The 22708-nt window shown below is 56.4% G+C and overlaps 3 protein-coding genes across 8 annotated transcripts in view; 2 read left to right on the top strand and 1 right to left on the bottom strand.

Moving 5' to 3' along the window:
- Window positions 1–665: 665 nt before the first annotated feature.
- On the top strand, window positions 666–12139 carry DPH7 (diphthamide biosynthesis 7). 2 transcript variants are annotated; one of them, XM_072960610.1, is made up of 8 exons: window positions 666–796; window positions 1150–1237; window positions 1361–1452; window positions 1965–2137; window positions 5427–5496; window positions 5584–5649; window positions 5834–6006; window positions 11496–12139. In XM_072960610.1, the coding sequence occupies exons 1-8, from the start codon at window positions 789–791 to the stop codon at window positions 11918–11920; spliced, it is 1095 nt and encodes a 364-aa protein (XP_072816711.1). In that variant the 5' UTR covers window positions 666–788; the 3' UTR covers window positions 11921–12139. The 2 variants fall into 2 exon arrangements, with proteins under 2 accessions (XP_072816711.1, XP_015106612.3); XM_015251126.3 differs by having other exon boundaries at window positions 1358–1452.
- A 1000-nt stretch (window positions 12140–13139) lies between these two features.
- MRPL41 (mitochondrial ribosomal protein L41) lies at window positions 13140–14354 on the bottom strand. The gene has a single exon (XM_006218211.4). The coding sequence runs from the start codon at window positions 14220–14222 to the stop codon at window positions 13815–13817; it is 408 nt and encodes a 135-aa protein (XP_006218273.1). The 5' UTR covers window positions 14223–14354; the 3' UTR covers window positions 13140–13814.
- A 171-nt stretch (window positions 14355–14525) lies between these two features.
- Window positions 14526–22708, top strand: part of PNPLA7 (patatin like domain 7, lysophospholipase) — a 57249-nt gene continuing 49066 nt past the window's right edge. For 3 of the 5 annotated variants that reach the window (XM_072960597.1, XM_072960598.1, XM_072960596.1), the window contains exons 1-9: window positions 14526–14605; window positions 15833–15864; window positions 17068–17142; window positions 17291–17378; window positions 17757–17836; window positions 19198–19289; window positions 19440–19580; window positions 20639–20798; window positions 22048–22128. In XM_072960597.1, coding sequence (XP_072816698.1) covers window positions 15835–15864; window positions 17068–17142; window positions 17291–17378; window positions 17757–17836; window positions 19198–19289; window positions 19440–19580; window positions 20639–20798; window positions 22048–22128 — 747 coding nt within the window. In that variant the 5' untranslated portion in view covers window positions 14526–14605; window positions 15833–15834. The other 2 variants (XM_015251140.3, XM_072960599.1) reach the window with 2 other exon arrangements.

Below are 22708 nucleotides of genomic sequence, written 5' to 3'. Positions count from 1 at the left end.
TCGCGCGGTCTCCACAGGCCTTCGATTCCCAGGTGGCATTTCCCGAGCAGCTAAAGCCCCAGGGTCGGGCTCTTCTCTGGGGAAGGGCGAGAAAGGGCTCCCGAGAGGCAGAGCCGACCGCAAGCCTCGGTCGAAAGAGGAAACTCTGGCGTGGAGTCGCACGGGGGGTGCAGATGCGACATTGGCCTTGTGGCCAGAAAGTAGGTTAGAAACGGGGCATCCCGAAAGCAGGCTGTCATCTCTGCAGGCGTGGTTCAAGTTTACGGATGAAGTCTAGAGTAAAGAGAAAACGGGATTCGCAGGAGCTGTACCCACTCTCTTGAAGGCATCTATGTGCATCCAAACCAGACACTTTTAAGCGTGAGAACTGGTGCTGGGGCAACAGCCCTAAGCAAGGGCTGTCCCAGGCAGACTGGGCCCTGTGCTGACCCTAACCCTGCTCTTGGCCGATTTAGAAGGAGTCTCCTGTGCTGAGTAGAGGAGGGCTCAGCCCCTACCCATTACTTGCATACAAGAGACATTTCTCCAGCTCAGGAAGTCGGGGTGCTGCCTCCAGGCACAGTTCCAGAGTCTTGGCTAGTCTCTTCTTTTCTCAGTCCCCATCCCTGGGCTCCTCAGAATCTGTGAAGGTGATCAGAGGACTCACTTGAGCTTTTTTGCAGAGTGGACTGGATGTTGATGAGCCTCAAGTCCGTTTAGGCCGCCTCTACCTGTATAGTTTCAATGAGGACGGCTCCACTTGCCCCCTGGTTGAGATCCAAAGGAGAGATACGTCTGCAATCCTGGACATGAAATGGTACGACTTTGGGAACAGTCCTGCTTGTCTGGAATTTGTTGTGAGGAGCCTGATGCCTGGCAGCGTTCCACAGGGCGGGGGAGTGTCTGAGGCTTGGGTTCATTTCTTTACCGTCCTATCCTGCCCACCTGTTGGCACCTGGAGGATGCTGTAGACTGGGGTTTTTCCACATCCCTGTCAGTCTGGGAAGTAATGCTAGTTTTCTGCTTCATAAGCTGGGGGATCTTGTTGAAACAGAATTGTAGGCTCACACCCAGTTTTGAAGCTGAAATTTAAACAGTTACTGGGGTGCATGGTGCTCTCCTGTGCTCTGGGCATGCCCCGGGTTCTAACTGGCACGTGTGTCTCTGCAGGTGCCGCGTCCCAGTGGGCGGCCACGCCCTCTTGGGCGTGGCGGATGCTGGCGGGTCCGTAGAGCTCCTCCGCTTGGTGCAATCAGAGGTCGGTGACAAGGGCCAGACCCTTTGTAGGAACAAGGGGACGGCAGCGTTCCTGGACCAGAGGAGAAATCCTCTCTGGGTCTGAGGCCGTGCCCCTTTGATCACGTTCCTTTCTCCACAGCAGAATTCTTACACGCTAGAGCCATTCTCCCGCTTTGCCCTGGAAAAGCGGGGTCTGGCCTTGTCCTTGGACTGGTCCACTGGGAAGGCTGGAAGGTGAGGGCTGGCATTGGTGGGCCCGAGTCTTCCCCTGGGCGTCCACTCCTTTCTTCATGCAAGAGAACGAAAGCCACCTGTGCTGGCCTCATCTGTGGCTCCCCAAACCTGGGAACATCACTGGCAGGCCTGATGCAAAAAGAAAAAAGTTCAGCCTTTTAGTTAGAAGGGATGGTGTTTTTATCGGGAGGAGCTGACACTTACTTATTTATTTAATTTTTTTACTTTTGGGGGAGGTAATTTGTTTGTTTACTTATTTATTTTGATGGAGGTACTGGGGATTGAACCAAGGACCTCGTGCATGCTAGGCATATGCTCTACCACTGAGCTATTCGCTTCCCTCTCAAGCACGCTTCTTAAGAGGCATGTCCACACTCCAGGTCTGTGGAAAGCCTCTGTGTGACATGCTGTGGGGGCATAAAGTGTCACCAGTTGGGAGCCAGAAGAGAGTGATGCATTTGAGTCGGTGCATGAACTTCAGCCAGGTTTCTCCATTGGTTCCCTGTGTCCAGAGCCAGTGACCAGTCCTTGAAACTCATTAGCAGCGACTCCAACGGGCAGCTGTCCCTCCTGAAGGTGAGCGAGGCAGGGCCAGGGCTGCAGGCTGTGGCCACGTGGCAGGCCCATCACTTTGAGGCCTGGATTGCTGCTTTCAATTACTGGCAGACAGAGGTCGTGTATTCAGGTTGGTACCCCTCCGCTTCGGTTCTCTCTCAAGTCTGGTTGAGGGTGCAGGGACGGGGAAGCAGAGAAGGCTACTTGATTCTGGTCCTGCTTGGATCACGAAACCCTCTTGCGGAGAGGGTATTTTCCGGGGCAGAGGCCGTGGCTGAGGCTCACCTAGAGGGCGAGGTGCAGTCTGTGCAGGCCCTGCAGGCCCGGGTGGTGCCACCCCGTGCTGGAGTGGCTCTGGTGAGGCCCTGCTGTGCTGCTGCGGCGGAGGGGGCCTCACTCACTCTCACAGTCCAGTTGGAGCCCCTCCTCCCTGCTGGTGCTTCTGGGTCCAGAGTTGAATTTTCATGTTGGATTTCAGGTTTGTTTCCTCTTTGGAGTATTTCACTGTCCCAGAGAAAAGGAAGCATGAAGTAGGGTTTATTTCCTGGTATTGGTAGTGGTGTGTATTTGGGGGGTGCTGGGGTGGGAATGAGAGGTGAACAGAGCTTGGGGACGGGGGGCTCTGGGTAGCTCACGGGCAGGGTGGGCACTGGCCTCAGCGAGAAGGCGGAAGAGGAGCCGGAGAGTTTGCAGAGAGGCAAAGGAAAGATCTGACCCACCTCCCTCTCTCAGTTGCTGGGAGTGTGCTCAGCCCCATGTGAGCAGTGAAGCCGGGGTGTTCTGCCGGCTGGTCAGGAGGCTGTGTGACCTCGCCCCGCCACAGCGGAACCTCTTGCTGAGTGACAGCGACAGCTACACACCCGGTCGCACGGCAGCACTCACACACCGGGCCCCTGCGCCCCCACACTTTTCCCTGGTCGTCACACCACGCTGCCTGGACTGTCCTTTTTCCAACCTTCCTCCTACCTGGGGGGCCCCTTTCCTGCAGCATGGAAGTGTTCACTGTCCTCTGTCTGGACCCTCCTCTTTTTCCGTGTTGTTGTTTTCCTGACCTCCGTTACTGTCTCTTCCAGAAACACCGTGCTGTGGTTTTTAGCCAGACCTTTTTCCTGCATTCTTGGTGCATTCATCCTGCCTGCAGGGGTGCTTCGCAGGCACTCGCCCAGGATCGCAGGCTGGGCCACGCGCTTGTATGCTGCCTGGTGCACACCTGCCCCTCCTGCTGTCCGCTCACCCCTCCCCTGAGTGTGTGTTGCTGGTTTTACTGCCAGAGCATCTCAGAATTGGCCATCTCTCTCTCTCCACTTGTCCGGACTCAGTCTCCTCCCGTTTGTTGGGGCTGAGCCCTGAGTGATAGCCCTGTGTTCATTCTCCCCCTTTTCCAGTCCAGCCTCCACTCTTGTGAAGACCCGCAGCCTCCGCCCACCTCGTGTACCGTATCGCTCTTTGCAGCTTCTGCCAGAACACTTGGTGTGAGACCTGTGGTCCTGTGCCTGCCTTTCTGGTCCTATTTCGAACCCTCCTTCCATGCCTCTGACTTCTTTTCTTCAAATATTCCATGTTCTCTGCAATCTCGGTGCTTGGTCACGTGATGTGTCCTTTAGGCGTTAATTCTACATGTCTGGCGGGGCTCAGCTTACAGTCTGATTTTTAGAGATGCTGGAATCGCTCTCTTGAAATCCTATGCTCATCCTAATTCTGATTACGTGTTTAATGCTTGTTCTCCCCTGAAGGAGGGTCCTTTCTGGGTTACTCGTTGTCACACCCTTGAGCAGCCTCGGGGAGAACAGTGAAGATTTAATTGTCTGAGCTCTCATTTCTGCATCAGTTCCCCTACCCGAAGGCTAAGCTGATTCAGAGCAGGGGTACAGGACAATGATGTTATAGCACAGGACCAGGCTGTTCTTTCAGCAGGTGTTTACTGAGCACCTGCTGCCTGCCAGGCACTGTCCTGGGGGCTTGGGACACACCCGTGCTTTCATTGTGCTCACACCATCTGGGAGGAGACGGCAGCGAACAGGAGGCACAGTGTGCGCAGCAGGTGTACGTCCTCTGGGGAGAAGAAAGGTGGGACAGGCTGAGGGGCTCAGGTGCGCGGGCAGGTGCAGGTTGTGTGACAGAGCACAGTCGCCATAGGCGAAGGGCCCCAAGGCAGGAGTGAGCCCAGTGTGTTCGGAACAGCACGTAGCCAGCGTGGCTGGGTGGCACAGGCGGTGCTGCACTGGAAGGTGAGAGCAGAAGCCGCGGGGGCACGGCCTCGCCAGCCCCGGGAGGGACTGCGGCTTCAGCTCAGCGTGGAGTGAGCCGTTGTGGATGTTGAGCAGAGGAGTGATCTCTTCTGGGCTGTGTTTTAAAATCTGGGGAGTGTGTTGAGTGCAGACTGCAAGGGCTGTGGTGTCGCCTGGAGGCCTGTCACCCCCGCGGGTGCACGCTGGGAGCAATGAAGGTGAGAAGAAGTGGTGAGGCTGCTCGGTGTGAAGGCAGTCGGATGGGCGCCTGGTGAGGCGAGTGTGATGTGAGAGCAGGACAGACCGCGGTGTAAAGCCGCCGCAGGCGGCTCTCCTTACACCCTCGCCGCAGGAGGCAGCCGTGCTCGAGGCCCAGCCGCAGGCGCCTTGCCTGGACGGCCGGCTTCTGCCCGTCCACTTGGGCGCGGGCCCGCCCGTACTCTTCGTCCCAGGGTCTGTGCTTCGCTCAGCAAGTACCTGTAGGTGGGTGGGTGGTGGGACGGGCGGTGGCTGGAGGACGGATGGAAGGACAGGTTTGTGGGGGGCAGATGGGTGGACAGTGGGTGTCGATGCTCGGGGAACGGGGGGCTCAGGCCTCCGAGGGCTTTCTGCTCCTGTTTGTCCTCCCTGCGCACCCTGTTCTCCAGCCGTCCCTTCCCTCCCTCCTTCAAGGCAGCGCGGCCCTGTGCTTGTTGTTGCCTTTCTCCCAAGGCCGTCTGTGGGTCGGCCTGCCGCCCCCTTGCTCTTCCTGCCCTCTCAGTTCCCCCGGGACAAGCACGGGGCCTCTTCTGTCAGGTCACAACCACATGGAGCTGCGCTGCAGGCTCCAGAACCTCAGGTCTCCACATTTGATGCCTCCCTCGTGCAGATCCTGTTCAGAGTCCCTTGACGTGGGTGCAGGTTCCTGGTGGTCAGGACCCTGAAGGGCTGAGTCACGTGTGACCTGGAAATTCTTCTCTGGACTTCCTGGCCTGCCCTTTCTCCTCCTGGGGCAGCCTCGGTCCTTCCCTCTTCCCCACACACGCCTTCTTCAGGTTACGGCCAGGGTGACCATTCCCGGGTGCTGCTTTGGCTCTTCTGCCTGGTGCCTGCCTGCAATCCCCCGGGAGGATGGTCCCCAGGAACCTCCTGGTGGGTGAGAATGCCGCCTGAGATGCGCTGGCCGTTGTCGGGCATTTCTGTTCTGTGCAGGTGGGGACGACGGCCTCCTGAAAGGCTGGGACACCAGGACGCCCCCCACATCCGTGTTCACAAGCAGAAGGTAGGTGGTGGGGGGCCAGCGCTGCCCGTGCCTCGGGGTCCCAGGGGCCTGCCGGGCGCCAGCTCAGGCCCTGCCCTCCGCTTACAGACACTCCATGGGCGTGTGCAGCATCCAGAGCAGCCCACACCAGGAGAACGTCTTGGCCACAGGAAGGTGAGACCCAGTGTCTGTTCCCATGCCTTCCTGCACCAGCCTGGGCCTCTCCGTGTCGTGGCGGTGGCCATGTCTCATGGGCTGTCCCTGAAGGGGCGGTGGGCCCTGGGTCTGTCTGGGAGGGTAAGCAGGTGGGTGCCCTGGGCCCCATGCTCCTGCGTGCTCTCTGTGGCCCTGGTTCCAGCTACGACGAGCACGTCCTGCTCTGGGACACTCGGAACATGAAGCAGCCACTCGCGGACACGCCCATGCAGGGCGGGGTGTGGAGGCTCAAGTGGCACCCTTTCCACCACCACCTGCTGCTGGCGGCCTGCATGCACGGAGGCTTTAAGATCCTCAACTGCCAGAGGGCAGTAGGTGAGTGGGGGCCCCCAGTTCTTGCCTCTTCACATGTTCCCAGGGCCACGCCCGAGGCCTTGCCGAGGTTTGTCACCCTGCCCTCTGCGCATGGCTCTTACCTGACCGTCTGGATTGTCATGGTACCTTCTGCATCTCAGCGACTTTCTGGCTCTATTGGGACCCCTCCACCGGACGCATTACCGCTTGTCGCTTTCATAACCATCCTTGACCCACCTTTGCCACATCTTCCTGCTGTGGCCAGTGTGCTCCCTGTGGTCTGATGCTCCAGGAGAACCTGGCACTGGGAAAGCTCTGCCTGAGGCCGAGCCACAGCGCGTGGCTTGGGGGACGCAGCCCCTGCGTGGTCTCCCTTCCCTTCAGCTCATGCTCCTGTGGGTGCTTGGAATCTCCAGGTGAACCTGACCTGTCATTCTTCACTGTCCAAACTATTGCCGTTTCTTTTCTCAGCCCCTACCCCTGTCCTCCCCTCACTCTCAGCCCGTGACCTCCCGTCCCCTCCTCCATGCAAAGAAGCGACTTAGCACCTCAGCCCCATTGTGGCTCCTGGGGCCGGGCTCCTCTGCACTGGCTCTGCACCAGCGTCCTCCCCTGAACCCACACTCCTCCCTGCCCTGGCGGCCCGCACTGTCACAGTCTGAGGTCGTTCCTCTCCGTCAGCGCTGGTGTTTTGTGATACCTTCTTCGACTGAGTGGCTATTCACGAGTGTGTGGTTTAATTTCCACATTCTCATGGGCGCCCTCGATTTCTTTTTGCTAGGATTTCTGACTTGACGCCACTGTGGGCTCCTCCGGGCTTGTCGAGGCGTGCCGAGCGTGCGGCCGCCGGGGAGAGCCCCGCTCGCCCCTCCGAGGGGCCTGCGCTGCTGACACGGGCGGAGGGCCCGTGGGGGCGGTCGGAGCTGCTGCTTCCTTGCTGACTGTCCGCCTGGTGGTTCGTCACTGACAGCATGGGGCTGAAGTCTCAGCGGTCACTGTTGGCTCCTCCTCAGTTCTGTCAGGTTTTGTCTCAGAGGTTTTGGGGTTCTTGTTAGGGATGTCCTTGTTCATAACTGTGTTTTCCTCACGTATGGACCCTCTTGTTGATGCACGGTGCCCTGTTTACCTATAATAAGGTTTTGTTTGCTGTAAAGCCTCTCCTCTGATGCTGGGGAGCCGCTCAGGGTCCCTCACGGGTGCTGCCTGCTTCCGTCTGTTCGTGGTCTGAGTCTGAAATTGTCTCCTGTCCTGGGCCGGACCCTCTTCCACCAGGACCTGACAGAGGTGACATTCTTTCCTCAGTGTGTTGGGTCAGGAGTCACGTGACGCCACTCTGTCCTTTGTAGCAGATGTTAACTGGATCATGTGGTCAAAGTGGTTGCCCTAGCTTTCTCCAGTGTAAAAAAGCTATTTTTCCTTTGTAATTAATAGCCTGTGATGAGAGTCTTTGAACCTGGGTTTCTCATCAGACTTTCACTCAATCCATTGATGATTCTTGCCTGGTAAGTTACTACTGTAATTGCAGAATGGTGGTTTTCTGTTACTATCCTTCCCACATTTTAAAATTCGTATTCTTTTGTAAGGAAGAGCTGTCCTTTCTTCCATGTGTCTATCTGTACCCATATACCGTTGTCCCCTGGTGTCCACGGGGGTGGGTTCCAGGGCCCCTGCAGACACCAGGTCCCTCAGATAAAATGGCCCAGTGTTTGCATTTACCTGGACACTTTAAATCATCTCTCAGTTGTTTGTAATACCCAACACAGCATGAATGTCCTTTTCATATGTCCTCAGAGATTTTTGAGTCCAGTTGACCCTGTGGCCTGGGGTTCCGAGCCTGTAGCTTCCGCCAGCCTTGGGTCGTGTGGTATTTTCGATCCTGAGTTGGTTGACTCTGTGGGTGTGGAACTGAGGGGAAGGACGGCCAACTGCCCCTCCTTGCTTTGGGGCACAGTTAGCTCCAGGTTCATCTCGTACCTTGCCTCCCCCGCACCAGGGGTCAGCTGTTCCTCTGGAAGCCCTGCAGCCTCTTAGTGCCAGTGTTGTTTACAGCCTGAGATCTGGTCGTTAGTTGTGCTCATAGCCGTTCTCATAGCCGCGGGGTGCTGTGTGTGCGTGTGTGGGAGTGTGCATGTGCATGTGTGAGCGTGGGTTACTATAAGGTACTGAGTATGGTTCCGTGTGCTGTACAGAACAAATCTACCTGTTTTATGTATAGTAGTTAGTATTTGCAAATCTCGGACTCCCATTTATCCCTTCCCACCTTCTTTCCCCTCAGTAACTGTAAGGTTTTTTTTTTTACATTTTTTATTGATTTATAGTCATTTTACAATGTTGTGTCAAATTCCAGTGTAGAGCACAATTTTTCAGTTGTACGTGAACATATACATATTCCTTGTCACATTTTTCCCCTATGAGCTACCATAAGAGCTTGTGTATATTTCCCTGTGCTACACAGTATAATCTTGTTTATCTATTCTACAATTTTGAAATCCCAGTCTATCTCTTCCCACCCCCCACCCCCTTGGCAACCACAAGTCTGTATTCTATGTCTATGAGTCTATTTCTGTTCTGTATTTATGCTTGTTTGTTTGTTTGTTTTTTAGATTCCACATGTGAGCGATTTCATATGGTATTTTTCTTTCTCTTTCTGGCTTACTTCACTTAGAATGACAGTCTCCAGGAGCATCCATGTTGCTGCAAATGGCATTATGTTGTCGGTTTTTATGGCTGAATAGTATTCCATTGTATAAATATACCACCTCTTCTTTATCCAGTTATCTGTTGATGGAAATTTAGGCTGTTTCCATGTCTTGGCTATTGTAAATAGTGCTGCTATGAACATTGGGGTGCAAGTGTCATCCTGAAATAGGGTTCCTTCTGGATATATGCCCAGGAGTGGGATTCCTGGGTCCTATGGTAAGTCTATCCCTAGTCTTTTGAGGAATCTCCATACTGTTTTCCACAGTGGCTGCACCAAACTGCATTCCCACCAGCAGTGCAGGAGGTAATTCCCTTTCCTCCACGGCCTCTCCAGCATTTATCGTTTGTGCACTTTTTAAAGATGGCCATTCTGGCTGGTGTGAGGTGATACTTCACTGTGGCTCTGACTTGCATTTCTCTGATGATTAGCGACATTGAGCATCTTTCCACGTGCCTGTTGGCCTCGCTCTTTTTAAAGGTTACATAGCACACCATTTGGTGCGTATACTACAGATCTCTCTTCCAACTTTCTATGTGCATGTTCCGGCTCTTCCAGTAGTTTGCCACTGTAAATAGTGCTTCACGTGTATTCTGTTGTGCGCGTGCTTCTGCCTCACTGAAGGTATCCTCAGGGCTGCTGCCTAAATGAGGGGCTACAGGGTCACAGGTGAGCACGGATCTCACTGTTTCCTCACCAGCCACACGTGGGGAGGCCTGCCTCCCCTCAGCCTCGCCAACAGCACCATCAGGCTTGGGATTTCTGCGTCTGATAGGTGTGAAGTGGCATCTCACAGGAACTTAAACCTGCATGTCTCTAACTAGGAGTGAGGTTGAACATACGCTCACTTGCTGAGGGCTGGTGTTATATTTGTCTCTGTGAAGTGCCTCTGTCTGTCCTTTGCCTGTTTCCCCTCTGGCTTCTGGTCCTTTTCTCTCTCGGCTTGGAGTTCTGTGCAGTGGTCTTGACCCTTGACCTCTGGTTTAGGCTGGAAATGTTTCCTCTGTTTGTTGCCTTGATCTGCCTTTGGTGGTGTTTTCCCCCATGCAGAAGGTTTTCTTAAATGTAATACAATTTATAGATTTTTAAAATTGAATCTAGATTTTGCGTTTTAAAAAGCCTTTTCCCTCCCACACTCAGGTTAATTTAAAAAAAAATTTCTCTCTACTGGCTATTTTGCCCTTTGTCATGTTTTACTTTATATATTTATGCAAACATTGAAATAAGTATTTCTTTTTCCTTAATCAGGTTAGTTAGTAGTGTGTATATTATTTCTTTGAAAGGATTTTGATTTTGGTTGTATGGTGTGTTCTGTTCTCTGTTCTCATCAGTGTCTCTTTTTGTCTGTATTGCTCCTCTCCCTGTGCCTCCTTAGTTCTCGTTCTAGCATTCTGAGTTGGGAGTACAGTTCACTCATCTTTATTAATCTGTTTATGTTACGTGTTTTTATGTTTGAACTTTTCTGTGATGTAAGCATACTTGTAGGTTCTGACTGTAGTCATTTCACTTGCACTTTTTATAAAGAAGTTCTGTGATTTGAGTTCGTATTTCCCTTTTATCCATGAGTGGCTTTAGTAGAAGGTTTTTAGACTTCTAGGTGGAAGCAGTCTTTTGTTTTGACCGTGTCATTCATTTTGTTTCACTGCATTAGGTCGGAATGTGGCCTGCATCATTCCTACTCTTTGGAACTTTCCACCCCTTGCTGCCTAACGTAACGTGTTGTTCTGTTTGGGCTCTGCGTGCCCCCGAGGGGCAGCCGTGCTGTGTCACAGGTGTCATGTCTCTGTGCAGCAGGAAGACCTCTCGTCCACTAGTTACCAGGGCCAGGCGTCCCCACCCGAGCGGGGCGTCTCCTGGGCCTTCCTTCCATGCATGTGGCCAGTGTGTCTCTCTGCCCTCTGGGAGCCTCAGCGCCCGGCTCCCTGCCAGAGCCCTCTGCCTGGGGAAAGCCCTGGGTGAGGGAGGAGGGTCTCATGTTTGCCGAGTCCAGCTCCAGCCTTTCCTCATCAGTGCTCATTCTGATCGATTGCGATTCAGATCACTTGGCATGGATCCCGGCACTTGGGAGGCAGCAGTGGCCACCTTCAGGGTGTTGCGGCCTCCAGGCTGACCCTTTGAAGGCTGAATGGTGGGCTGTTGGGGCATCCCGCTGCTGACAGTTTCCTAAGTCCACATCCCTGGCTCACTGGCCACCCATTTTCCATGGCTGCTCATGCCAGCCTGGTCCTCACCCCAGACCCTTGACCACCTCAGGCCTGGCGACAGCTCATCATTCCTTTCTTCTGCTCGTGGGTCGCTTTCAGCCCTCCCTCAGCTCTGTTCTGTCCAGCTTCACAGTTGCCACGGCACCTCGGAAATTGCTCTTGCTTCAGCTCCTCCGTGACTCCTTTCCAAGCGAAAGCTAAATCCAGACTCTTTTACAGAGCACACTGGACTGTATGTGACGTGGCCTCCAGACGAGCCCCAGTCCCTGACACCTCAGCCATGGCCACCTGCATGGCTCTTCCCCCACTGTGCTGAGTCCTTTGTCCCTGGCTTTAAGTCTTAATGGGAAGCTTTCGCAGGTCCTCTGACTGGGAAGGCGCCCTGCATGCGTGTTCTGTTGCTGGGCTAGCTCCCCTCATGGGCACAGCACGCTCCCTGCAAGATGAGGACTTTTGTCCTCTGTGCGCATCCCCACGCTCCTCCGCAGGCTGCACAGGGGCTGCTCTTGGCAGAGTCTCGCTTGGAGGGTGGGCGGGGCTGTCGGTCGGGGTGACGAGGTCCACTCTGGGTAATGTTCTGTTTCCCGTGTCCGCCCGGTTTGCTCCAGAGGAGAAGCAGGAAGCCTGCACAGTCGCCCTGTCCCACATCCTGCCCAACGCACTGGTGTACGGAGTCGACTGGTCCTGGCTCTACTTCCACCGTCTGCCGCAGGCCCAGCCGTTATTCCCCCTAGGGTCCTTTCCCTGCAGTGACCCAGGAGCCAAAACTGCAGACGTGGCCTATAACCTGAAGGTTAAGGGCCAGTCACCAGCATCCTCTTCTAATCCTTTAGTGGACGATGGAGAGGGTGGTACCAAGATCCAGGGTGGAGGCAGGCTGAAGGCTCCTTGTGGCAGCCAGCTGCATGCCTCAAGGCTCCAGATCTGTGACTGTGACCTGTACTTGGAGGCAGCAAACTTTGACATCAACCTTCTAGCCACTTGCTCCTTTTATGATCATGTTCTCCACCTCTGGAAGTGGGACAGCAGCTGAGCTAGGAAAGAGGTTGCTTGGTTTGAAGTCATAAGGACCATTTCCACAAATAAAACCAAGAGTGCGACTTTATCTTTTCTGGGAATGAAGTGTCCTCAGACCATCTCACTGAGATTCTCCCTGCCTGCGGGTGACTGCATGGGGCTCAGTGCATCTTACCCAACAGCACAGTCACAAAAGCTGGTGGCCTGTCTTAAATAAAATGGTGATTCTGTGGCAGCAAGTGGTCTTTGCCCTGGGCTGTTGTGCTGCGGGGCCCAGGGAGTGGGAGGGGCATGGTTCCCAGTCATAAACTTGTCAGTTACTTGTGTTTTTGTTTTTAAACCCAGAGCAGTTCTTTTATTCAAAAACTGTTGGTGTGTGAATTTCCTCCTTCCTTTAACCAGGCCAGAAAACCATCCCCTGAAAGGATCTGCCCAGCCTCTGCTGGGGAGCCCAGCTGGCGGGCAGTTAGGATGGGCGCCCAGTGCCTGGCTGCTACCACCAGCTGCTGGGGAGGAGGAGAGGGGAGAGGTGAGAGTGGGTAAGTGCAAGGCCAGAGACCCCAGACGGCTCTTCTTACCAGCCTGGTGGATGGAGGACAGCAGGCCCAGCTGCACCCTGGAGCTGTGGTTCACGCGGCCCTGTTGGCTGCTGCCACTGCTACCTTCTCCCTACACATCATGACCAGTCTATCCGGTCCCCTCCTGTGGACCCTGGGGCCTGAAAGCTCCGCTGCCGCTGCTGCTGCTACCACCGCCACCGCCACCGGGAAGTCAGAATCATCTCTGCTTCTTGTGTTTGACTTCCAGCTCTTCATACTTACTTAAGCAACTATTTATATAACGAAATGAAGTGCGTTTTTTTCAAAGCTACTTTATAACCCAAGTAGTTTTATATAAACATTTTAAAAGATCACATCATGGCACCAGAAGTGCTTGTAAAACCTCCCGTGCAGATAAGCAAAAGCTGTGTGCACATTCTGAGCTGCCCTGGCGAGTCATAAACTTGAAACTTGTTCAGTCACACTCACTCATCGTGGCTTCAGTGAACCAAGTAGCTTCCCAGCCTGGACACTGTTAACTCCAAGAACATAACTGGGTTTGTGACTGATCTAACTTCCATGGACAGGTTCCTTCTTGTCTCTCTGGAAGGAATGGATGTTGAAGTACAATCCACAGTGGGGTTTGTCAACATCCACTAAGGATACATAGGTGTTCAGAGTCAGAAAACACAAAACTTCTATCTTTTGCTTTATTTTCTGATGATACAGCACTCATGCCAGTACAGGTCAGAATATATTAATGTTGAACCCTCCTCTAGCGTTTGTTTTCGGATATTTAACTTAGAGATCAACTAAATATCAAACAGAATTTAAAAGATTACAGGATTATATGCACTGAAACAGGTGAACACAAGGTGGAGACTAGCGATCACTAGGGAAATCCTAGTTTTGACACCAGCTTGTGTGGCCTCTCTAGGTTTGTCCCAAGGAGGGCAGTTTCACCTGACCCCCCCCCCAAATAGTTGCCTTGGATTCCATAAATATTTTCATCAGTCCTCAGGCTGAAGAATCGGGGGGATGAATTAACCAGTGCAGTCACGTGGTTCGGTTGCCTCGTAATTCTCTTCCGCAGTCTAAGCGATGTGTTCCCGCTTCCTTCTCAGAAACTTGTGGTTGAGAAAACGGCTCTTTGCAGTTTCACAGGTAATGGAACCTCTGAGAACTTAGCCTAGGTCGCTAACCTGCTACGTTGCACGCTTTATTTTCACAATGAATGACAGATGCCCGAAACAAATCCTGTACGGTAGCGAAGGCCTTTAATAGAAACGCAGCGAGGGAAACGCCTTCCCACCCGCCACCCGACCTGGGACGGGCAAGGAGGGTGGGCCCAAGTCCTCCGCTCGCGGGCTCCTAGCGCGGGAAGTTCTTGGGATACAGCTGGAAGAGCTTGCCTTCCTGGGTGGGCTCAAAGCCGTACTTTTCCAGGTGCTCGGGGTCGAAAGTGCCGGCCTTAAAGTCCTTCTCAATAGCAGGCGCCACCGCTTCCAGGAAGAGCTGCTTGGCCGTCAGGGGGGCGTCTGTGCCCTCCGGCGCGCGGTAGTTCACGTAGGGCTTGAGCCTGAACCCGGCCAGTTCGGGCACCACCAGCTCCGGGACCATCTCCTTGACCTGCACGAAATTCCTGTCGCGGGCGTGGAAACCGGTGCCCTTGGCGCCGCGGCCCTTGAGGAAGGTGCGCGGGCCCCGCTTGCTGGTCCACCTGCTCATTCGGTCGGCGCCCCGCACCAGGGCGCGAGCCGCCCCGCTCAGGAGGCCCATGCTCGGGCCTGCACGACGCGAACGCTCCGCGAGCCCAGCGCACACCACGCGGCCGACACCCGCTCGGCGTGCCACAGTCCCCAGCCCCGGCGCGCTCCGCTTCCGGCCCTCACGGCAGCTTCCGGGCCACCCAGCCTCCGCGCCGCAGCGAGAGCGGCTCCGATTGGTTGTGCTGCGCCCAATGTGCAGCCTCGGCCTTGCAAGGGGGCGGGGCTGGCGGGGACCCGGCCAATGCGCGGGGCGGGCCGACGGGAGCGCGGCTGCCGGGGGCGGAGCCTCAAGGCGGAATCCGGGCGTCGGGAGGGGCTGTCGGGAGCGCGGGCGGGGGGGGCGGGGCTCGAGTGGAGAGACGGGAGCGCGGGCGGCGGGAGCGCGCGGTCCCGGTGAGTCGCCGCCAAGCGCAGGCCCGGGGGTCCCGTTCTGTAAGGAGGGGTAGCCATCGGCTTCCCAGCCCACCCGGGACACACACTGACTCACAGGGCCGCTCGGCCCTGACGGCCGCAACTCCGATGGTTCCCCACTCAACGGCCCCACGCACTCGACAGTCCTCAATCCCGAGGCCCAACCTGGACGCCCCCCATCCGGCGGCCTCGCCTCGCATGACCCCCCAACCCAAAGGGTCCCCCAAACCCGCCGGCCCCCAACCACTACCGTCCAACGCTACGCCCCTAGCCACCAGGCCCCCCAGACCGCTGCCCCCCAGTCTTCGCGCCGCCAGCTCCGCCGGCCCGGCCCCTCAGCGTCCCGGCGCCTGGGAGCCTGTCGGGTGGAGCCGCGGAAGGCGCTTCCGCTCCGTGGCAGGTGTCGGGCTGCCCAGGTGGTGGGGAACGTGAGGCTTCCGGCCAGCCTGGGGCCAGGGCGAGAACGGCCCGGCCATGACTGGGCGGCAGAGTGGGGTCAGGGAGCTGCTGGCCCTTGAGGAGAATCCGAGAAGAAAGGGTTTCCCTGGGACGGGGCAGACCCAGGACGTCTGACCGGTGAGCAAAGGCACCGAGACCCCGCACCTGCCTTCTGCTCCCTGACTTCTTTGGGAGGGATTTTGGAAGAGACAAACCCTCTCTTGCTGTCGCCCTTCTAAGGGGCCTGGGAGCCACAGGGTGAAGGCCTAGACCTGACTCCTCCCCAGGGCCCAGAAGCCAGGTGTGCAGGGCTGGTCCCCGAGCTCGCCACCCCCTGGACCCACACACCCACCGCCGGGGCTCAGCCACAGATGGGAAACCCTCTGGCACAGGCCACTAGGAAGGGTCTGGCTCACAGCGGGCCACGGCCAGACACCCCGCCCCAGCCCCAGTGCCCGCCCGAGGCCCGGAACTGCGGCCTCGCTTGCCCGTCACTGGCCTGGTGAAGAGAGGAGCCCCAGGCTTGGCTGCAGTTCTGGGCTCCTGGGCATTCGCACCAGGGCTATTTACCGAAAGGAAAGTGACCCTGAGTGCTTCTGAAATGAGTTTCTCTTCATGGAGAACAGTTTTTCATCAGGGTTTTCCTCTCAGAATGTGGAAAGGAGCCCAGGGGAAGGGCTGGAAGCACTGCTCTGCACGTGAGCATGAGGCGGGGGGCCACTTGCTCGGAACCAGTCTTTCTTCTTTTCACTTTGTTTGTTTCACTTCTAGCTATGGAGCAAGAGGAGGACTCGGGCCCAGAGGTACATTTCTGGATGAGGAGAGAGTGTCCTTTTAACATCTGCCCTGCCGGCAGCTCCTTCAAGCCTGCAGCGTGTGGGAGTGGCATGTGGGGCCCCTGTTCCCCTTGTCAGGGCTGAGGCCCTCCCTCGTTGTCCCCAAGAGCACACTTGTCAGTTCCTGCTTCCCCTGAGGCAGCCTGCTTGCTTTTTGACTCAAGGCCTTTACCCAGTGGGACATCTGTAGCCACGTCACAAAGGCCTTTATTCCTAAATCAGAAAATTAAATGCATTGCAACCACTCTGAAAAGCTGGAAATTCTGAGATGCCCAACCACAGGAGATTGTGAATAGGTCATGGGGCACCTCTGCGACCCCTCCCTGGACAGCCCTGGCTGCCCCCCAAGTAGTGGTTGAGCTCCAAGGGACACGACGCTGTGTGTGATCCCGGCTCTCTGGAAGACCGGGAAGGCTGCTTTAGTCCTTGGCACTTGCGTAGGAACTTGAGAGGTTAACAAAAGCCCTCCACCCCAGCCCTATCCTGTCCCTGGCTGCTTGGGAGGAGGAGTGTGGGTACCAGGAGGAGCAGAGAAGAGCTACTTGTTTGGCTGGTTTCTTGTCATTTCCATCCTCAGCCGGCATCCTCTGTGTGGGTGTCCACTCACCATCCCACAGTCACTCTCGCTTACCTTCCTCCCTCCCTCCCTGGGGTCTGGACTTCTGAAGCCCCCATTGACTCCTTCCCTGGTAGCCCTTCTCCGCTGTGAGCTGGACTTTAATGTTCTCAAAATCCAGTCGGCTCCTTGGGGTTTCTCAGCCCTGCTGGTGTGTGGGCTTCCGTCTGGCCTGGGGCCAGCAGCGCGTGGTCCTGCTGGTGACCAGAGGGCACTGAGGGGTGGCCCTTGCACCCCCTGTGGCCGGCTGGGCTCACTCCTCTGGACTTGTGCCTAAGGACCTGGAAAGCTGAGGATTCAGGACTCAGATGCATTGATGATGCCCAGAGCGTTTGTCACTGCAGCACAGTGACAAACGGCTGGCCCCAGCCGTTCCCAGGGTGCCCTTCCCCTGAGCAGGTGTGCTAGAGGGCCTTAGCATCCTGGAAGGTGGCCTCTTTCTGGAGGACTCCAGGGCTGCTGACTTCTCCCTACACACAGCTCTGTTCTCACTGCCTTGGGAGGTCAGGGCTGTGCCAGTCCCGGCCCTCCCTGATGGCAGCCTTCTCCTCCAGGAGGGCTTCTCTCTGGGGGCCACCCTCTGGTCCTGGGGCCTGCAGCTGACGGAGCAGCATTCCCAGTCCACCATGGTAACCACCTCACGTGCTCTGGGTGACGGGTGGGCCCCGGGACCTACGGCCTGTTTCACCCTTGGCTTCTCGGGGCCCTTTGTGCCCAGCTGGGGTTGGGAGGGTCACGGCGGCCTTGCTGATGGGTGCTCTGTCTGATCTCGCCCAGCTGGTGGGGGTTGCCATTGGAGTCCTCCTGGCCCTGACTCTTGTTGGCATCACCATCTTTTTTGTATACAGAAGGGTTAGCCGATTCCGTGAGTATCTTGCTTCAGACTCTGGCTCTGGAGGGAAGAGGAGGAGGGCTTGGAGGGATGGGGGAGGTTTGGGTGACTTGCCACATGTTTTGAGCTGCTGCTGGCAGCTCTCAAGCCTGTGGTGGCATTTGTCGGAAACTGCTGGCCTGTCCAGGCTGAGGCTGAGCACATCGAATCCATGAGACTTTGAGTCGGTTCTCAACTTTCCTGGCTGTCACTTGCAAGAAGAGACACAGTTCCCGCTTCCTCTGCACAGTGTGTCGCAGCCCTGGGGCAAGATGCTGCGTGGCACCGCTGGGGCAGAGCAAGTTCAACCTGCATAGCGCTGCCCTGCGGCGGCCCGGCTGGGCTCAGGCGGCCCCTTGGCTCCCCTTGCAGGACAGATGCAGCCCACTCCTCAGTACAGGTTCCGGAAGAGAGACAAAGTGATGTTCTACGGCAGGAAGATCATGAGAAAGGTAACTGGTGCTGCAGCCCCGGCACATAAGCCGCCCTCCTCCTGCAGCACCCCGGCCTCCACCCCTCAGACACCTTGGCTCCTGCTGGCCTGTGCCTGGGGCTGCGCGGGGCTCCAGAGCTTGGGAAGGTCTGGGCTGCAGCCTTGGAGATGAGAGGGGACATGAGCTGGGAAAGAGGGCAGAGCCCCTCTCGGGAGCTTCCCTGGAGTGCATGGCACAGAGGGGCCTGGCTCCGGGGCTGGGGTTGGTCGTCCTGCCAGGATTTAGGGCCAGGACCCACGAGGTGGCAGCTGCAGGGCCTCACTTTCCAGTGTCAGGCACCCGTCCTGGGGATAAGCAACCTGGTACAGACTTTGCTGGTTGGCCCCAGCCCCCTCCTACCCACTGAGGGCAGAAGAGGCTCATCAGACTGCCTGAGCCTCACTGTGCTTACAGTGCACGCTTACAATATTTGCTGCTATTACAAATATCTTCTGTTTGCTACTTTTCTCAGGTTACTCGGTTAATCCGGTCAATCCATGCTCTTTGCAGAGAACTTGAACTATCAGACAGGGGTCCTGGGTGTGTGCTCTCATGGACCCTCACCAGTGTCAGGCAGGGGCAGGGACGCTCAGTGGAAGCCGCTGATAGGCTGTGGTTCCTGCAGCCTGTTCCGTGTGGCAGGGGCCAGCTCTGGTGCAGGGATGGTGAGCGGGCCTGCCGCAGGCTCAGGCAGGGCCACATAAGTGACCCCGATCAGGTCTCAAAGGCCTGGTGTGTGGCTGGATGGGGGATCTGTCCCTTGGTGGTCCCACTGTGGCCTGTGCAGCAGTGAGCTGGCTGAGCTAAGGTGCTGGGGCACCCTGGAGGGAAGGACACCCCGACAACCACAACTGGCACCACGGGGAGCTGAGGGACAGCAGGGGGCAGTGGCTGTGCGAGGGTGCCAGCCAATACCCAGGTTGGGGCCAGGCCCTCTGTGCTGCTCAGCACCATGTTCAGGGCAGTCCACTGGGCCTTGGCCATAAGGAAGTGTGAAAAGGTTTCCAGACCAGGGCACTTGGGTTGGAGGGGAGGGGTCACCATGCCAGCCTGATGGGTGTGAGGTAGGGAGCATCCACCTCAGGCCAAGGGGACACAGGCCTGGGGACCGGGATATCAGAGCCCTGGCTGTTTGGGGACACAGCCATGCAGCATCATTGTCAACAGCACCAAGGATAGTTCTCTTCTCCTGGCAGGTGGGCAGGGTGGGGCCAGACCTCGAGGCTGGCGTCAGGCCTAGAGGTGGGGCAGGTCCTGAGGGCTGGGACTGACCCTGAGGCTGAGAATTGGATCTGGCCAGTGGCAGGATGCAGACTTGGCCTCCCCCTTTCACCCTGCAGGTGACCACACTCCCCCACACACTTGTGGGGAGCACACCTGCCCCCAGGCAGCGGGTGAGGAAGAGGACCAAGGTGCTGTCTTTGGCCAAGAGGTACTGGGAGTGCCCTTCAGACCACATCTCGTCCCAGCCGCCTTCCCCCATGGGCACTAGTGAGCCTACACATGTCCTGCCTGCGGCTTCCCTGTCTGCTTTTGAACCCTGTGGGCTTCTGCTCCAGGTGCACCTGTCTCTATCTTGTAGGATTCTACGTTTCAAGAAGGAATACCCCACCCTGCAGCCAAAGGAGCCCCCGCCCTCCCTGCTGGAGGCCGACCTCACGGAGTTTGACGTGAAGAACTCCCACCTGCCGTCAGAAGTTTTGTACATGCTGAAAAATGTTCGGTAAGAGAGGAGGTGGACACAGGAGGCCTGTGTGTGCCTGCGCTGTGCCAGGGGACTGGCTTTGGCCTGGCCTCCGAGGATTCCTTTCCCTGTGGCTTGTGTCAATGAAAGTGATCAATAAACAGTTTGTAACAGGAATAGAAAACAGTTTTATTGAGACCAACCTGAGAACTGTAGCCGGAAAGACAGCCTCACAGATAACTCTGAGGAGCTGCTCCAGAGAAGCATAGTTTTCAGCACAGTTTTATGCCTTGTCAGAGTAAAGAACATCAAATAAGTCAGGGATACTTTCCTTCAAGGTTTCAAAAAAACCACCTCAACACGACACAGTGAGTCGGTGTGGCCCTGGCACCCGGAAGGGAGTCAGCATCGAAGGGGGGCCAGCACTGGCGTCCCAGGAAGAAGGGCACTTGGTCTTTAGTTTCAGCCTGGATGCCCTTCACCTCTGACCCTTTCCTTTAATAATGAAAGCAGATGCACAGTGCTTGTTGGATGGGCTACACGCAGGCTGCTGTGGTCAGTGTCACATTCACGTTGACTCACGTATAAGCCAGAGTGGCGTCCCCAGACCCCAGTATGTGAACATCTCTCTCTTCGGTAGGCAAAGCTCCTCTCCTCTTGCCGTGTCTGCCCTCCGGGCTGTGAGCAGAGCCTCCTGGTTGGTTCTTCTTTCTGTGTCTGTTGCTTGTTGGCGTTTTCATCTTCAGGGGGGCGCAGGGAGTGCAGGAAGCACGTGGCTGATGGGAGGTCAAGCGTCTGGCCCCCGCCTCCCTGGACACCCTCCTCCGCTGGCTCTTCCTTCCCGGCCATTGGTTGTGCGTCTGGTTCCAGCTCACAGTCGTGGCTAGAGGGTTCTGTGAGCTGATGGGAAAATGGCTAGGGGAATTCCTGAGTCTGAGCTTCTGCCCTGATGGTGATTCCAGGCGCTTGTGCTGTGGGCTCTGCAGACCCTGAAAGCTGGCTCTGTGGTCTGGCCGGCAGGGTGGGTGGCCTGTTCCCCTCCTCCCCTCCTTCCCTCCTTCCCGGAAGGTGTCCCACGTGCGCTTTGTTTCTTGTAGGGTCCTGGGTCACTTTGAGAAGCCTCTGTTCCTGGAACTTTGCAAACACATGGTCTTTGTGCAGCTTCTCGAAGGGGAGTATGTGTTCCGGCCAGGGGAGCCAGACACCAGCGTCTACGTGGTGCAGGACGGGCGGCTGGAAGTCTGCACCCAGGACACGGTGAGGGCCTCGGGCTTGGCGGGCAGGCTAGGGGTCTATCGTGTGTTCACTCGGAGGTCGGCCAGCTTCAAACTTGTTTCTGTTTTCCATTGACAGGTTAGTGCGAAACTTCAAGTTTTAGCTCTGTGGGGAGAAGGCAGGCTCCAACCCGCAGGTAGGGCGCAGCTGCTGCCATGGGCGCTCTCACTTCCGCCTGCACACGTGCTTCCGCGTGCCGGGCTCACCTCTGCACTTCACTGCCAAGGCTGGAAGCGTTTTGAAAAGTCTCTCCCACGTCCTCGGAAACCTCAGTGGTTGAGTGCTGATCTGCCATGATCGGTCACATCCTGGCCTATTTTCAGCCTTCAGATTATAATTAATTTTAACTCTCATCAAATAATTGAGTGTTAATTCAGCTGGACGCTGACTTCTTGCTTCCTACCTCTGTGGGATTATACCCGTGAATCACAGTTGCCAGGGGGTGACCTCCAGGCCAGGCCTGCTAAGGGTGTGTGGCTTTCCAGGCGGGAACTAACCCAGGCTTCCCGCCATAGACACTTAGAGAATCCCGGGCCTCCTGAAAGTCCCCACCTGCCGGCCCCAGGGGCCCTGACCCAGGAGGGCGCCTGTGTGTCCTCCGGGCTTCTCGACATGGCATTGTTAGGGCATGGTTTTCACAGGTGCAGCTTTGTCTGCGCCGACCTAATGGGGTAATTAGAAAGGAAATGGCCTCCAGATGGGGCCTCAGTGTCATCCAGCTGGGAGGCCTTCCCCACAAACGCCGAGCCTCTGGGCCAGATGGAAGGGCTCATGGACACTGACCAGTGCTGGGTTTGAACAAGTTCAGAGGGGTTTTCCTGGGTTGCACTGAGATGAAGTTCTTGTATTAAATCATCAGCGTTGCAGGGTTTTCTTTCTCACTTAATCCAGAGGAATGATATGTCAAAATGCTATTATTTATGCTGAGAATAACTAAATTTGGTTCTCACAGCTCTTTTAGTTAGGCCAGCAAACTCACTCAGGCAATCGACCCAGCAGTGACAAGCCATGGGGCCGAGAGGCCGTCCTGGGCTGGCTTCTTTGTTCCTGTGCCTCATCCTCATTTCTTCTGCCCTCTGCTTTTGAGCTGTTCACACCGCATTCCCACAAGTCTGCTCGGAGTGGCCTCTGCCCCCCTGGAGCAGCGGTGGTAGCAGTTGGTTTGCCCAGCTGGTCTGGGTCTGGCCTGGCCTCACACAGTGGATGACTCTGCTCTGCTTCCCAAGTGCAGGATGGCACTGAGGTGGTGGTCAAAGAGGTTCTAGCTGGAGACAGCGTCCACAGTCTTCTCAGCGTCCTGGACGTCATCACGGTGAGTATCCCCGCCCCGCCCCGGCCTGCCCAGACTCGCTCGGACAACAGGTCCCTCAGCACCACGGCCAGCACTCCAGGGACGAGAGCTAACCTAGGACAGGAGGACCCCCGGTCAGCAGTGTGTCAGGGAGCAGCTGTGCCTGGGTGTTGCAGGAGAGCTTGGTGTTGGCTCTTAGATGGTTATTCTTTGGGTGGGTCACACGTGCATGTGCTTCAAGCTTCAGAGGCATGAGGCGTCCCACGGTGAGAGCGTTCTCTCCCTCCCTCCTGCCCGAGGCCCCTTCCCATGAGTTCCCCCTGGGTCTCTGCTGACTGGCATCTCTCGGTTGACCAAGCTCTTGCTGTTCGTTATTGCAGTGAGTGGTCTCATGCGGACAGTGTTTCTTGCGTTTGAGGGCCAGTCTGTAGGGCAAGTCCTTAGGAGACTTGCTGGGTCAGGGGATGTGTCCACTCCACACAAAGGCTGAACCACCAGGCATGTGTGGGGTGCTTGGTTTTCATCCTTAACCAACTAGGGAGCCGTTCGTGTTTGATCTTTGCTGGTCCAGTCAGTTAAAACACGGCATCTCATGTTAGCT

Source organism: Vicugna pacos, chromosome 4, assembly GCF_048564905.1.
Source record: "Vicugna pacos chromosome 4, VicPac4, whole genome shotgun sequence".
NCBI classification, from domain to species: Eukaryota; Metazoa; Chordata; class Mammalia; order Artiodactyla; family Camelidae; genus Vicugna; species Vicugna pacos.
This window is presented reverse-complemented; position numbering and strand designations above follow the sequence as displayed.

What these genes read in the sequence shown, in the direction of transcription:
- DPH7 (XM_015251126.3), top strand. An exon ending in TCCACTGGGAAGGCTGGAAG is followed by an intron (nt 1,453 to 1,964) that starts GTGAGGGCTGGC and finishes CCCTGTGTCCAG; the next exon opens with AGCCAGTGACCAGTCCTTGA. An exon ending in CAACTGCCAGAGGGCAGTAG is followed by an intron (nt 6,007 to 11,495) that starts GTGAGTGGGGGC and finishes GGTTTGCTCCAG; the next exon opens with AGGAGAAGCAGGAAGCCTGC.
- MRPL41 (XM_006218211.4), bottom strand. Translation starts at nt 14,222, where the DNA reads ATGGGCCTCCTGAGCGGGGCGGCTCGCGCCCTGGTGCGGGGCGCCGAC.